This window comes from Salvelinus namaycush, unplaced genomic scaffold (assembly GCF_016432855.1).
Source record: "Salvelinus namaycush isolate Seneca unplaced genomic scaffold, SaNama_1.0 Scaffold10, whole genome shotgun sequence".
NCBI lineage: Eukaryota > Metazoa > Chordata > Actinopteri > Salmoniformes > Salmonidae > Salvelinus > Salvelinus namaycush.
Window position 1 is genome coordinate 780889 of NW_024057675.1, and position 15537 is coordinate 796425.

At 42.5% G+C, this 15537-nt stretch overlaps 1 protein-coding gene across 1 annotated transcript; it reads left to right on the forward strand.

Moving 5' to 3' along the window:
- The first annotated feature begins 1635 nt into the window (after positions 1–1635).
- LOC120035245 (zinc finger protein 271-like) lies at positions 1636–12602 on the forward strand. The gene is made up of 4 exons (XM_038982035.1): positions 1636–1750; positions 6035–6249; positions 8649–9275; positions 12226–12602. Exons 2-4 carry the CDS (start codon positions 6051–6053, stop codon positions 12600–12602), a joined length of 1203 nt encoding a protein of 400 aa, XP_038837963.1. The 5' UTR covers positions 1636–1750; positions 6035–6050.
- The last annotated feature ends 2935 nt before the right edge of the window (positions 12603–15537 follow it).

Consider the following 15537-nt stretch of genomic DNA (forward strand, 5'->3'; position numbering starts at 1 on the left):
ACTTGTTGCAATTTCGATGAGGCTCTCTTGTTCAGATATCGGTAAGTGGACTGGAGGCAGGGCATGAATGGAATAACGAATCCAGTTGTTTGCGTCATCCGTTTTGGGAAAGTACCTGTACCAGTAAAGCTTTCATCCGTCCCCTCGCCCCTGGGCTCGAACCAGGGACCCTCTGCACAGAGACAAGTCACCCACGAAGCATCGTTACCCATCGCGCCACAAAAGCCGCGGCCCTTGCAGAGCAAGGGGAACAACTACTTCAGGTCTCAGAGCGGGTGACGTCACCGATTGAAACGCTATTAGCACGCACCACCGCTAACTAGCTAGCCATTTCACATCGGTTACACCTGCGTAATTGCACACCCATCTCACTAAGGTGCTTCGCTATATCACATTTGACATTGTCCGTAAGCTTGAATTAATTTGCTCACAAAAAATCCTACAATGATGGAAAGACCTGTGTTGTCCTTGTTAATTAATGCAGACAGAGAAGAGCTCCAACTTCTTAATCATAGCCTCAATTTTGTCCCGCACATTGAATATAGTTGCGGAGAGTCCCTGTAATCGTAGATTCAGATCATTCAGGCGAGAAAAAACATCTCCCAGATAGGCCAGTCATGTGAGAAACTCGTAATCATGCAAGCGGTCAGACAAGTGATTATGGTCAGTAAAAACTTTAAGCTCGTCTCTCTAAACGTGTCAACACTTTGCCCCTTGATAACCAGCTCACTTCTGTATGTTGTAAAAGCGGTACATGGTCGCTGCCCATACCATTGCATAGTGCAGAAAATACACGAGTTCAGGAGCCTTGCTTTAACTAAGTTAACCATTTCACTGTAGTGTCAAACGTCTTTCAAGCTGTCAGGCATTCCCTCGGCAGCAAGAGCCTCTCGGTGGATGCTGCAGTGTACCCAAGTGGCGTCGGGAGCAACTGCTTGCACGCGCGTTACCACTCCACTACGTCTCCCTGTCATGGCTTTTGCACCATCAGTACAGATACCAACATGAGCAGCAGCTATGTTTGGCTACATACGGACCGTTAGTGGAGTTACCGTGAGCAGCGGTTAATGTGATTGGATGTTAATTATTTGACTAGGCTACCTGTATTTGACATTTTGTTATTTCGCTGAACACTAGATGGTTTAATTTTATTTTTGGCAGTGAAACGAGGCAACTCAGGCGAGGGGGGAAAAAAACTCACCCAAATGTATAGCCCTGTTGGAAAATATTAATGGACTGTTTATTAATGTGAATCACATTTTTAACACCTGGTCTACGGTATCCGGAAGGATGCTGTTGTGAGCCATGCCTTTCAAAACACTAAATGGCACTTCATGGCTACTGTCTGTAACGCCTCTTCTTCGTTGAAAGTGTATTATGTTGGTAGATTGTCTTTATCGATGACAAGTCAGTATAGTAACATTATTATAATAAAGGATAACAGATGCTATACACTGTTGTAATAATAACATCACACTGCTGATAGAAATATAATGTAATGATAGCTGTTTTGTTTTGGTTGAAATATATATTTTCGTTTGTTTTGCCTGACTTCTTTCCGTCAAAGGCCGGTAAAACATGCACAATGACTACGCTGATACGACACTCACGAACATTTCCTGCAGCATCTCATAATCCAGACCAAACTCACTCGGGAAAGTGGATACATTTTTTCGGTTTGCTCTACGAGACCTCACCATTTCCTCGAGTTATTTTCACCCAATCATTAGCTACAGAAAATCAGTTCCAGGTAACCTATTGCTAATTTCAAACTTTTTAAATTACGCTTGTAGCATGGTCTGTAAACCAACTCATTCAACGATGAAACGGCAAGTGGTTGCCGAGGCCTGGCTTTGTTCTTATCCCAGCTAGCTAGCTAGCCGTTAGCTAGTTAGCTAGCTACACATCTCCCGTTCGTGTAGCTAGCTAACATGCTAACTTTATTTCAGGGTCACGATTAAAGTGTGACTTTTATTTAATAGTTAGCCAGCTGTCGACTCATCGTGAGTAAAATGACTGTAGCGATGAGTTGACTAGCTAGCTAACCGGCTGCTCATTGTTTAGCCACAGATAGCCAAACCAAATAGTTGTATAACTAACCTATCTAGGTAGCTAGCTAGCATAGTAGGACTAACCGTTGCTAAACTACCCGGCTACCGGTTTATGCAAACAGTTAATCCTTTGAACAAACCTATAGTGTATTTGCGCAAAATGGTACGCAGCATCATCTGGATATTTGTGCAACAAAAGTTCAACCTTCAGCCTCCATTTCTGGCAAGCCGTCCACGTATGCACTTATGCATACGTTCGATAAATTCAACGTATGCACCACACAGAACGCACTGCAACGCAAGGCAAACCCATTGTTCCGTTGGAAATAAATGAATGTACTTCTGGTGCACCAAAATGCAATGATGGTGGTGGCGTGATCAAGGTGTAACCATTTATCCATAACGTTTTCAAAGCAAATTAAGAAGGAATGTCTACATAAGAATCAAAATTCGGGTTTCCATCAAAATAATAAGGCCAAAGATTTTTTAACTAAAGCAAGATAAACCACAGCCTGTCGTTTCAAACTCTGTGAAATGCGCCGTGTGCAGTAACTCAATTGGACTTTGCACTCCTAAATTAAAAAATAAAATAACTTTGGCAAGGCTAAAGTCTACAAAACTTTGTCAACTCTGTTCATAACAGATTTTAGTTTTCGGAACAGAACTGTATTGAGAGAATGTTTAACGATCAAGACAATTTACAGAATGTAGTTCAAAATCCATCTTCTCCCACTGCCCGCCAGTGGGCTTCCTCTCACTACCGTAGTGAGTTGAACCACCAAGCAGATGCTTCATATTTATACATCCAGTGAAATATCTGTCTCATTGTTCTTTCCGTGATACAGCTGTGACGCAGGCAATAATAACTAAGTATTTCCAGGTCATGGATCTTCTTATTCTATGGTATAATGGCATTCTCAACAATTGGATGTGCATTCCGCCACCACCTGTGGGGTGGATAATAAGGATCCGGGTATTTATTATATTATTTTTTTCATACAAACTATCAAAAAAGAAATTAACTAAACAAAATCAACCTGCTTTTCTGTAAAAAAAAAAAAAGGGAACTAATTCTAATCAGGTCCCTAAACAGGCTCAGAAGACTCCTGTGAGGACGGGACATTTCCTAGCGACAATAGTCCTTGCTGTGCTTCTGCCGTGAAGTCTTGGAGACTCAAAAACATATCTGCTGCAGATATGATGTCCAGCTTCTTGGACATCTTAGACACTTGTGCTGTACAATTTAATCACTGTGGCTATAAATGCCACACAATACACCTTCTTCACAATGAGTGGATCCAGATGCCTCCCCCGCCGTATCTTCAACACTGTTGCCTCTTTCGACTCTCTTCACCGCCTCCACATAGGAGATCAGCCATGATTTTTTGACACCTCGACCTCCCTAACAGGACACTCAAGGAAGTATGATCCCCACCACAGTTGCAACATTTTCCATTCACCGATTCTTCAATATCACACTTCTCCCATCTGCAAACATTTGACCATATCCTTTACAATTCCCCCGACTGTAATGGTTTGGACATAAACCCTCTCACTGCATACCTCACATATCCAAGCTTCACATGTTCAGGTAGAGTCTCCTCAAACAACAATAATATCGATAGGCTTTTCTCCTAACTTCTATTCACCATAGGGCTCAGGTGACGTGCACTGACCACACCTGGGATGCTCTCAGTGGTGCAGCTGTAGAACTTTTTGAGGATCTGCCAAATCTTTTCAGTCTCCTGAGGGGGAAAAGGCATGGTTGTGCCCTCGTCACGACTGTGTTGGTGTGTTTAGACCATGATAGTTCCTTAGTGATGTGAACACAGAGGAACTTGAAGCTCTCGACCCCTCCCCTGTCAATGTGAATGGGGGCGTGCTCGGCCCTTCGGTTCCTGTAGTCCACTGTCAGCGCCTTCATCTTGCTGACGTTGAGGGAGAGGTTGTTGTCCTGGCACCACGCTGTGTGTTGTCGGAAAACTTAATGGTGACTCACCTAGCTGTATAGTGCCATAAGCAAACAAGAAAATGCTCATCCAGAGACGGCACACCTAGTGGCCGGTGATCAGTTTTACCTCATTTCTACCAGCATGTCACCTGTGCAAAACTCTAAATCACCTTTACTACACATACAAAGCTCTGACTCGCTCTCCGTTTGGAAAATCATCCTCCTGATTCCTGCTTACAAGCAAAAACTCAAACAGGAAGTACCAGTGACTCGCTCAATACAGAAGTGGTCCGATGAAGCGGATGATAAGCTACACGACTGTTTTGCTAGCACAGACTGGAATATGTTCCGGGAATCATCTGATGGCATTGAGGAGTTTACCACATCAGTTACCGGCTTCATTAATAAGTGCATCGATGATGTTGTCCCCACAGTGACTGTACGTACATATCCCAACCAGAAGCCATGGATTACAGGCAACATCTGTACTGAGCTAAAGGCTAGAGCTGCCGCTTTCAAGGAGCGGGACACTAATCTGTACGCTTATAAGAAACCCCGCTATGCCCTCTGACGAACCATATAACAGGCAAAGCGTTAATACAGGATCAAGTTTGAATCCTACTACACCGGATCTGTCGCTCGTTGGATGTGGCAGCGCTTGCAAACTATCACAGATTACAAAGCGAAACCCAGCCACGAGCTGCCCAGTGACACAAGCGTACCAGAAGAGCTAAATGCCTTCTATGCTCACTTCGAGGCAAGCAACACTGAACCATGCATGAAAGCATCAGCTTTTCCGGACAACTGTGTGATCACGCTCTCCATAGCTGATGTGAGTAAGACCTTTAAATAAGTTAACATTCACAAGGCCACCGGGCCAGACGGATTACTAGGACGCATATGCAGAGCATGCACTGACCAGCTGGCAAGTGTCTTCACTGACATTTTCTCCCTGACCCAGTCTGTAATACCTACATGTTTCAAGCAGACCACCATAGTCCTTGTGTCCAAGAACGCCAAGGTAACCTGTCTAAATGACTGCCACCACGTAGGACTCACATCTCTAGGCTGGTCATGGCTCACATCAACACCATCACCCCAGACACCCTGGTCTCACTCCAATTCACATACCGCCTCAACAGTTCCATAAATGACCCAATCGCTATTGCACTCCACACTGGCCTTTCCCACCTGGACAAAAGGGAACATGAGAGAATGCTGTTTGTTGACTGTAGCTCAGTGTTCAACACCATAGTGCCCACGAAGCTCATCACTAAGCTAAGGACCCTGGGACTAAACATCTCCCTCTGTAACTGGATCCTGGACTTCCTGACAATCCGCCCATTTATATGACAATCTAAGGTTGATTATCTACAAGGTTATGGTTGAATGACTGTTTATTTTTTTATATCTTTAAAAAAAAATGTACCCCCTTTTTCTCCCCAATTTCGTGGTATCCAATTGTTAGTAGTTACTATCTTGTCTCATCGCTACAACACCCGTACGGGCTCGGGAGAGACGAAGGTCGAAAGCCATGCGTCCTCCGAAACCCAACCAAGCCGCACTGCTTCCTAACACAGTGCGCATCCAACCCGGAAGCCAGCCGCACCAATGTGTCGGAGGAAACACCGTGCACCTGGCGACCTTGGTTAGCGTGCACTGCGCCCGGCCCGCCACAGGAGTCGCTGTGCGCGATGAGACAAGGATATCCCTACCGGCCAAACCCAATAGGCGAATGTTTGAATCGGCTACTGAGGATGGGGTGGTAATTTCAATCACTGAGTGTTTCAGATATTAGTAATGAATTTTAACTGAATATGCTTGTACTCAACAGCCAGTGTTTTTCTGCACTTATAGCCTAATCTGACTGGCTGTTGCCGTCAATCCTATATTTATTTTATGGAAAAAGGTTTCCTGCTGTATGGGATGTGTGGTTAGCTAGCTTAGATAAATGTTTGTCTTTTCCGCGGCTATACCACGATCTAGGTTTGTGAAAATCCCCCTGAACTCCTTCGGTCTCCTCTTTTTTTAGATCTATCCAGCCTACCATGTCTGAACCGGATTCTGGTTGTGGTGTTCCAGCCCAGAGAAGCTCACAGCGGGCTCCAGAGATGCTGTCAGTGAAGCTGGGTGACTGCAATCAAACAGTGGAACTCAATGTGATTGTCAAAGACGAGGAGGAGGAGAGAGAAATCAATGAGGGGGAGGAGGAAGAGAGAGAGGAGGCCAGGGACTCTGTTGACTCAGGTAAATTCAGGCTAACAACCTCTTTGGTTCAGAGAGGTAAACAACCCAAAATAACCATTGATTTTCTGGTTCATTAAGAAATGTAAACATATGTTTTTTGGTTGTTGAATAAAATGTTAATTCAGAATATTTAGGTAAGTTAGCTGGCTAACTCATTGATTCTGTTTTGTAGTATAACTGTTGAGGGAATTAAATAATTCCTCCATTAATTAAAATCAATCTGTCTATAAGAATTTGTAAGATACTTATTAACATAAAATAGACAGGATACAGTCTTATTAAAATTAGATAATAGTATTTATTCTCGGAGCACGCTCCCATTTGACCATAAACAACAGTTTATATACAAGATATGACGTCATAGGTTACAGAATAAATCTCCTCCTGACCTTTATAAAACAGGTTCAAAAGTTCATTCCAACTTCCCAGCGCACGCACATGACACACAATATAATCTATTCTCCTGAAGGCTCACTATAATTTATTACCACTTTAGCAGACAACTCAAGATAATGGAAGACCTAAAAAGTTACTCACTTCCTTATCTAAACATCTCAGGGCTAAGTTGGGTCAGTTCAACCATAGTTTAATGACCCTTTTTGCTTATTTTATAACCCACAGCACAAATCTCTTTTCACTAGGCGTGCAGAGTTCAATTAGTTATAGTTTTATCTAAATCTAGAAATTGTTTTAGTTATTATCAACAAAATTCCTAACAATAACCCTCAGACCTGACCAAGGCTTTCGACTCTGTCAATCACCGTATTCTTATCGGCAGACTCAATAGCCTTGGTTTCTCAAATGACTGCCTCGCCTGGTTCACCAACTACTTCGCAGACAGTTCAGAGTGTCAAATCGGAGGGCCTGTTGTCCGGAGCTCTGGCAATCTCTTTGGGGGTACCACGGGGTTCAGTTCTCGGGCCGACTCTTTTCTCTGTATATATTAACAATGTTTTTCTTGCTGCGGGTGATTCCCTGATCCACGTCTATGCATAGGACACCATTCTGTATACATCTGGCCCTTCTTTGGACGCTGTTAATTAACCTCCAAACGAGCTTCAATGCCATACAACACTCCTTCCGTGGCCTCCCAACTTCTCTTAAACGCTAGTAAAACCAAATGCAGGCTTTTCAACCGTTTGCTGCCCGCACCCGCCCGCCCGACTAGCATCACTACTCTGGACGGTTCTGACCTAGAATATGTGGACAACTACAAATACCTAGGTGTCTGGCTAGACTGTAAACTCTCCTTCCAGACTCATATCAAACATCTCCAATCCAAAATCAAATCTAGAATCGGCTTTCTATTTCGCAACAAAGCCTCCTTCACTCACGCCGCCAAACTTACCCTAGTAAAACTGACTATCCTACCGATCCTCGACTTCAACGATGTCATCTACAAAATAGCTTCCAATACTCAGACTGCATCCAGTTTGCTGAGTAATCACAGTGCCATCCGTTTTGTTACCAAAGCCCCTTATACCACCCACCACTGCGACCTGTAATGCTCTAGTCGGCTGGCCCTCGCTACATATTTGTTGCCAGACCCACTGGCTACAGGTTATCTACAAGTCTTTGCTAGGTAAAGCTCCACCTTACCTCAGTTCACTAGTCACGATAACAACACCCACCCGTAGCACGCGCTCCAGCAGGTATATCTCACTGGTCATCCCCAAAGCCAGCACCTCCTTTGGCCGCCTTTCCTTCCAGTTCTCTGCTGCCAGTGACTGGAACGAAATGCAAAAATCGCTGAAGCTGGAGACTTACATTTCCCTCACTAACTTTAAACATCAGCTATCTGAGCAGTTAACCGGTCGCTGCAGCTGTACATAGTCCATCTGTAAATAGCCAACCCAATCTACCTACCTCATCCCCATATTGTTTTTATTTATCTTTCTGCTCTTTTGCACACCAGTATCACTACTTGCACATCATTATCTGCTTCTCTATCACTCCAGTGTTAATCTGCTAAATTGTAATTACTTAGCTACTATGGCCTATTTATTGCCTTACCTCCTCACGCCGTTTGCACACACTGTATATAGATGTTCTTTTTTCCCCTATCGTGTTATTGACTGTACGCTTGTTTATTCCATGTGTAACTACGTGTTGTTTGTGTCGCACTGCTTTGCTTTATCTTGGCCAGGTCGCAGTTGTAAATGAGAACTTGTTCTCAACTAGCTTACCTGGTTAAATAAAGGTGAAATAAAAAATTAAGAAATTGCGCAATGCATTGTAATTTGACAATGGCATTATCTATGTGCGATGTGATGCAACAAGTCCCTTGCAAAGTATTTATTTCAATACTCTATTAATCCTAATGTCTGTTGAGTCCTACATTGTTAAACTTAAAGCCTTTGTTCCTCTGTCTGTTTCTTACCCTATATCTGTTCTTACAGGAGAGATCCCCAACCCAGACTCGGTCATTTCCACAGAATCAATAATACCACCTGGTTGTGCGAGTTACCCTTGTCCTCAATGTGAGAAGAGTTTCAGTTCCTCAACTAACCTAAAGAATCATCAAAGAGTACACACTGGAGAAAAACCTTTTGACTGCTCTGCATGTGGGAAGAGTTTCAGTGAGAAAGTAAACCTTAAGAGACATGAGAGAGTACATAGTGGAGAGAAGCCGTACCACTGCACCCAATGTGGGAAGAGCTTCAATCATTCTGGAAGCCTTAAGGAACACGAGAGAATACATACAGGGGAGAAGCCTTACCACTGCTCTCTGTGTGGAAAGAATTTTCGTGTCGCTGGAGGCCTAAAGAATCATCAGAGATCACACGGTGGAGAGAAGCCTTACCACTGCACTCAGTGTGGGGAGGGATTCACTCAGCTAAGAAGTCTTAAAAGTCATGAGAGAATACCCATTGGAGGGAAGCCTGCCTGTGCTTTCAATGTAATTGTCCAAGAGGAGGAGGGTGAGAGGGACATCAATGTGGAAGAAAAGAGAGAAGTTGAGGGAGAGGAGGACAAAAGTGCTGTAGTAGACAGTGCATGTCAGAGCAAAAACCAAGCTATGAGGTCGAAGGAATTGTCCATAGAGCTCCGAGACAGGATTGTGTCGAGGCACAGATCTGGGGAAGGGTACCAAAAAATTTCTGCAGCATTGAAGGTCCCCAAGAACACAGTGGCCTCCATCATTCTTAAATGGAAGAAGTTTGGAACCACCAAGACTCTTCCTAGAGCTGGCCGCCCGGCAAAACTGAGCAATCGGGGAGAAGGGCCTTGGTCGGGGAGGTGACAAGAACGTTACGCTAACCGTATTACCGCCACACTGGGGGTCATGATGGCAGTTAAATTCCACGTGACCGTTTAGTCACAGTAATTAGGCTTCTCCAAGCTCTGATGCAGCTGATAGTTATTAGTAGCCTACCAAACGTGCTTAACTGCCTGGTACTCAGCATTCTGTTGTCCCTCTAATCACTCTGGGATCAATGCAAATGTAATCCAAAATCTAATCAAACACTTCATGATAATGGTCCATTCTAAATCAAAACTAATTTCACACACATTATTTGGTAAATGTGAAGACAACATTAAATCAAGAATAGTCTGATAGGTGACAATATTAGCTTGTGAATTATATATTGTCACTTGTGAATGATGTACTGTCACTTGTGGATGATGCCCAGCTCGTGCAGTAAGGCAAGAAACAGCGTATGTATGCCTTTTTTGTTTGTGACTTTTTCAAATCAAAATTCGAGGCCTTCTGATGAGAATATTATCAAGTGCTTGTCAAAATTGTGAATGAGAGACTGATGAAGTGTGTGCAGTTTGCAGACTATTTTCAAATCATCATTAAGAGTCCCATCGTGCAGGCTTAGAATGTATTAAAAATCAGAACTTATATCCCAACGTTTGTATCATAACTAAAGTTGCATAAGTAACTCTACATGAAGCATATAGGAGGACAGGCTTCTTTGTTAACGTTAATCGTTTGGAGAAAATATCCTTTCTATTTTATTAAGCTGTATTTGTCATACTATAAAATAAAATAATTGAAAAAAATAATGCCACGGAATTCTAAGCAAATCTTGTCTGCTAAATGAACTAGTGTAGCCCACAGCCATATCAGGACCTAACACAAGGACAACTTTTACAGAGTATGCTATTCTGTTCTTCTGAAATAGACTACATTTTTATTCATATCATGTTTCTTTAGACCTGTCTAAAATAAATAATGGATTTATTGTGATGTAGGCTACGTTAAATGGATGTATTAGACTTTCAAAATGTTCAGGCCTTTATGGTAGAATGGCCAGACGCAAGCCACTCCTCAGTAAAACGCACATGACAGCCCACTTGGAGTTTGCCAAAAGGCACCAAAAGGACTCTCAGACCATGAGAAACAAGATTCTCTAGTCTGATGAAAGGAAACCAGGCACCGCTCATTACCTGGCCAATACCATCCCTATGGTGAAGCATGGTGGTGGCAGCATGATGCTGTAGGTATGTTTTTCAGCGGGAGGGACTGGGAGACTAGTTAGGATCGAGGGAAGATGAATGGAGCAACGTATAGAGAGATCCTTGATGGAAAACCTGCTCCAGAGCACTCAGGACCTCAAACTGGGGTGAAGATTCACCTTCCAACAAAACAACAACCCTAAGCACACAGCCAAGAGTGGAGGAGGAGGAGTGGCTTCGGGACAAGTCTCTGAATGTCCTTGAGTGGCCCAGCCAAAAGTCAGGACATGAACCCGATCGAACATCTCTGGGGAGACCTGAAAATAGCTGTACAGCGACGCTCCCCATCCAACCTGACAGAGCTTGAGAGGTTCTGCTGAGAAGAATGGGAGAAACTCCGTAAATACAGGTGTGTCAAGTGTGTAGCGTCATACCCAAGAAGATTTGAGGCTGTAATCGCTGCCAAAGGTGCTTCAACAAAGTACTGAGTAAAGGGTCTGAATACTTATGTAAATGTGATATTTTGTTTTTTTATTTGTAATAAATTAGCAAAAATGTCTAAACTATTTTTGTTTTGTCATTATGGATTAGAGTATTGTGTGTAGATTGATGAGGGGGGAAAACAATTTAATCAATTTTAGAATAAGGCTGTAATGTATCAAAATGTTTAAAAAGTGAAGGGGTCTGAATACTTTCCAAATGCACTGTATATAGACAGGTGTGTGCCTTAACCAAATCATGTCTAATCAATCAAGTTGTAGAAACATCTCAAGGATGATCAATGGAAACAGGAGGCACCTGAGCTCAATTTCAAGTGTCATAGGAAAGGGTCTGAATACTTATGTAAATAAGGTATTTCCATTTTTTTTTTTTTATCCATTTGCAAAGGTTTCTAAAAACCTGTTTTCGCTTTGTCATTGTGGTGTATTATTGTGTTTAAATTGCTAGCAATTGTTTTATTTATCCATTTTAGAATAAGGCTGTAACGTAAACTGCATCTGCATTGTTATCATAGCGCAATGCTCTTTATTACGGGAGACAGTTTTAGTACTCATCACTGCATTCTCTACTATGAAGTTGGTTGGCCCTCTGATAAAGGAGAGCCGCACACTCTAGGAGCTCAGATGCAAAAATATTTAATTTACCAACGTTTCGACAGGCAAGCTGTCTTCATCAGGGTACAATCACAGACACTGCGGGATGACTCGTTTATATATAGTGTCAAGACACACAGGTGTCTGTAATCATGGCCAACAGTGGCCTAATATCATTGGTTAATTTCTCATATTAAAACGGCATAGAATGAGCAACATACAATAAATACGGGGACAATTCCACGGGGACTCAGGTGGCAAAAATAACCATCATTGGGACAGCGCACAGATGATTTCTGTGAGCGCTGGTGTGCCATCCTGAACAAATGCTCTATTGATTTAATGACATTAATTGTTGACCAGTTGAAAAAGGATTTTAGTGAAATGGATAACACGATTAAAGACAAACGCACAGCTCTACAAATAGCTGTTAATGATGATGTCATATTCAATGAACTGATGAAAACTAACCAAGCGCTCCAGGACAAGTTGTCTACAGAAATAAAGGAACTTAAAATCAAGAAATTCAACCAAGACAAAAAAGACAAGGCCGAGGATAAAGTCTACTTCTGGAGAAACCCTGACAAGAGAGGTCCTGCTCCTCCTCTCCATGGCAGACGCAGGAGGGATGCCGCTTACTTCGATCCATCCCGGTCTGACCAACACTCTACAACCAGCGCCTCATCGGCTTCCAGTGGTAGTTTTTTATTCAACGAGAGACTGGACGGACGGAAGGGCGGAGGTGGCCGCAGGCACGCACATCGACGAGATGCCGCACCCGACGGGGTAAGAAGAAACGACTATCAGAGGCAGAGGAGACCGTTCACACGGTCCCAGAACCCACGGGACTGAGTGTTTTCAATTTATCAAGCAAGATATTGAGCCCTGCCCATGTCTCTTTGCTTAATAAAGGGTTATCTTTTGTGCCTACGACCCAGTGCAACGACTTTGATGTTAAGGTAGACATGTTTAAGTTTTTTAGAAACATCCGTTTAAGGGAATACTTTAGCTCCCCTAATCCTGACATTTCTATTGAACCAGTATGTTGCTCACCTGCACATACTCTGACTCCTTTTAGAAGCAAGAGTTATTTTATACCTCCAACCAATCGCAATCACTCTATCGAGACATATTGTAGACTTGTTGAAAAAGATGTTGCGCAACTCCTTAAGAACAAACAGGAGTCCAAATCTTTCCACAATTTACATAAGGATGAAAAACAAGCTTTGCTTGATTTACAATCCGATACCTCAGTCCTTATTCGTCCTGCTGACAAGGGTGGGTCGGTTGTACTTATGGATAGGGCAGCTTATGTAAATGAGTGTCACAGACAGCTGCTTGGCAACACCTTTTACAAGAAACTCAGAAGTGACCCCACTTCTCAATTTCAGAATACTATCTTAACTGTCCTAGATGGGTATTTAGGTTGTGGTCAGATAACCAAAAAAGAACATGACTTTTTGGCTATTCAACACCCTAAAATTGCCACTTTTTATACTTTGCCGAAATTACACAAGAATGTTACTAAACCTCCAGGGCGCCCTATTGTAGCGGGCATTGATGCAGTAACGGCCCCTCTTTCTACTTTTGTTGACTTATTAGACCACTCGCAGAACAGCTCCCCTCCTTTGTAAAGGACACCAGAAGTATGATCTCTATCATAGAATCTCTTGATCCTCTCCCTGAGAACACATTGTTAGTTACTTTTGATGTTGAGTCGTTATACACAAATATTCCTCATGAGGGCGGTATTGAAGCTATGGAACATTTTCTTCTGCAACGTGACCCCAATAAACTACCTTCCAGTGAATGCATTATAACATTGGCTGAAATAGTACTTACACACAACTATTTCATGTTTCTAAATGATTTCTTTATTCAGACGAAGGGTACTGCTATGGGATCCCCCATGGCTCCTAACTATGCTAATTTGTATGTGGGTTACATGGAGAAACAGTCTATTTTCAATCCTCTCAAAAATGTTTTCTTGCCTAACATCATTATTTGGAAACGGTATATTGATGATATTTTTGTTCTATGGAGGGGTGATGCAAAACAGCTCCAGGCGTTCCATGATTTTCTTAACTCTTGTTCTGAACATTTGAGATTTACTATGCAATCTGATACATGTCAAATCAGTTTTCTTGATCTTCTGATCTTGTGTGAAAATAATGTTCTATACACTGATCTTTACAGGAAACCTACTGATCGTAACAGTTTGTTGAGGGCTGACAGTTGTCACCCACTTCCCTTGAAAAATAGTTTGCCCTACAGCCAATTCTGTCGAATCAAAAGAATTTGCAAAAAACAATCAGATTTCGACAGAAATATGGCTGAGACGCAAAGAAAGTTCAAGGAGAGGGGGTACAAAAATGATCAGATTAATAATGCCATTGAGAAAATTCAAAACAAAACGAGACATGACCTTTTTCAAGGGCAGTCTCGCAAAAAGACGCATTCTTGCATTCTAACTACCCGCTATTCAAAGCGCTCTGAACAAATTAAGGGAATCGTTCACAAACATTGGCATATTCTAAAATCCGATGATAGTCTCGGTAATGTGTTTTCTGACCTTCCCTTGGTCGTATTTTCGCGGGGCAGAAATCTCCGAGACCAATTGGTACACTCTGATTTACCACCCCAAGATATTCCTGAACAACGTCTATTTGCGCCCCTACTGGATGGAAATTATAAGTGTAATGGCTGTGCTCAATGCAATGGCACTTATAAATGCAGATCCTTCAAACATCCACAAACAGGGACATCGATCCCAATCAAAGGTGTTATTACGTGCTCCACTAAGGCAGTTATTTATCTTATAACTTGTCCTTGTGGTAAAAATTATGTGGGTAAAACAAAGCGTGAATTAAAAGTACGTATCTCAGAGCATCGTAGCACCATTAGGTACAAAAACTTGACTTACCCAGTTGCGGCCCACTTTTTGGAGGCAGGCCACTCGATTTCATCTTTGCGTTATATTGGCATCGAACATGTCACCCTCCCTAGGAGAGGGGGTGACCTTGATAATTTATTGTTAAGACGAGAGGCTGCTTGGATATTTAATTTAAAGACCCTTGCTCCCTTCGGTCTTAACGTGGACTTTGATCTGAAGCCATTCTTGTGATTGTTGTGTTTGTTGTGACTTTGCCATTGTGGTTGTTTGTGGGCTTGTGTGGTCTTTAGTGAGTCTATGATCGTATGCTATCCATTTGTATTTATTGTATGTTGCTCATTCTATGCCGTTTTAATATGAGAAATTAACCAATGATATTAGGCCACTGTTGGCCATGATTACAGACACCTGTGTGTCTTGACACTATATATAAACGAGTCATCCCGCAGTGTCTGTGATTGTACCCTGATGAAGACAGCTTGCCTGTCGAAACGTTGGTAAATTAAATATTTTTGCATCTGAGCTCCTAGAGTGTGCGGCTCTCCTTTATTTTCAAGTTTTCTACTCCGCTAGCCAGCACCTCGCCTATATAGGTGTGCGTTTCTTTTTCTTCTAGTTTGGCCCTCTGTGATGTCATCACTGCATTCCCTACCAGCAAGTTGGTTGGCCCTCTGTGATGTCATCACTGCATTCTCTACTATGAAGTTGGTTGGCCCTTTGTGATGTCATCACTGCATTCTCTACCAGCAAGTTGGTTGGCCCTCAGTGCCTGGGCTGGAATAATACATTATGAACTTTCTCTTGCATTTCAAAGATGATGGCACAAAAAAAATCATGTTTTTTTTCTGTGTATTATCTTTTACCAGATCTAATTTGTTATATTCTCCTACATTC

Excerpts from the sequence above, each read along its gene's own strand:
- LOC120035245 (XM_038982035.1), top strand. The coding sequence starts at position 6,051 with ATGTCTGAACCGGATTCTGGTTGTGGTGTTCCAGCCCAGAGAAGCTCA. Across the intron at positions 6,250-8,648 it reads CAGGGACTCTGTTGACTCAG|GAGAGATCCCCAACCCAGAC; the intron begins GTAAATTCAGGC and ends CTGTTCTTACAG. Across the intron at positions 9,276-12,225 it reads CAAAAACCAAGCTATGAGGT|CGCTCCAGGACAAGTTGTCT; the intron begins CGAAGGAATTGT and ends AAACTAACCAAG.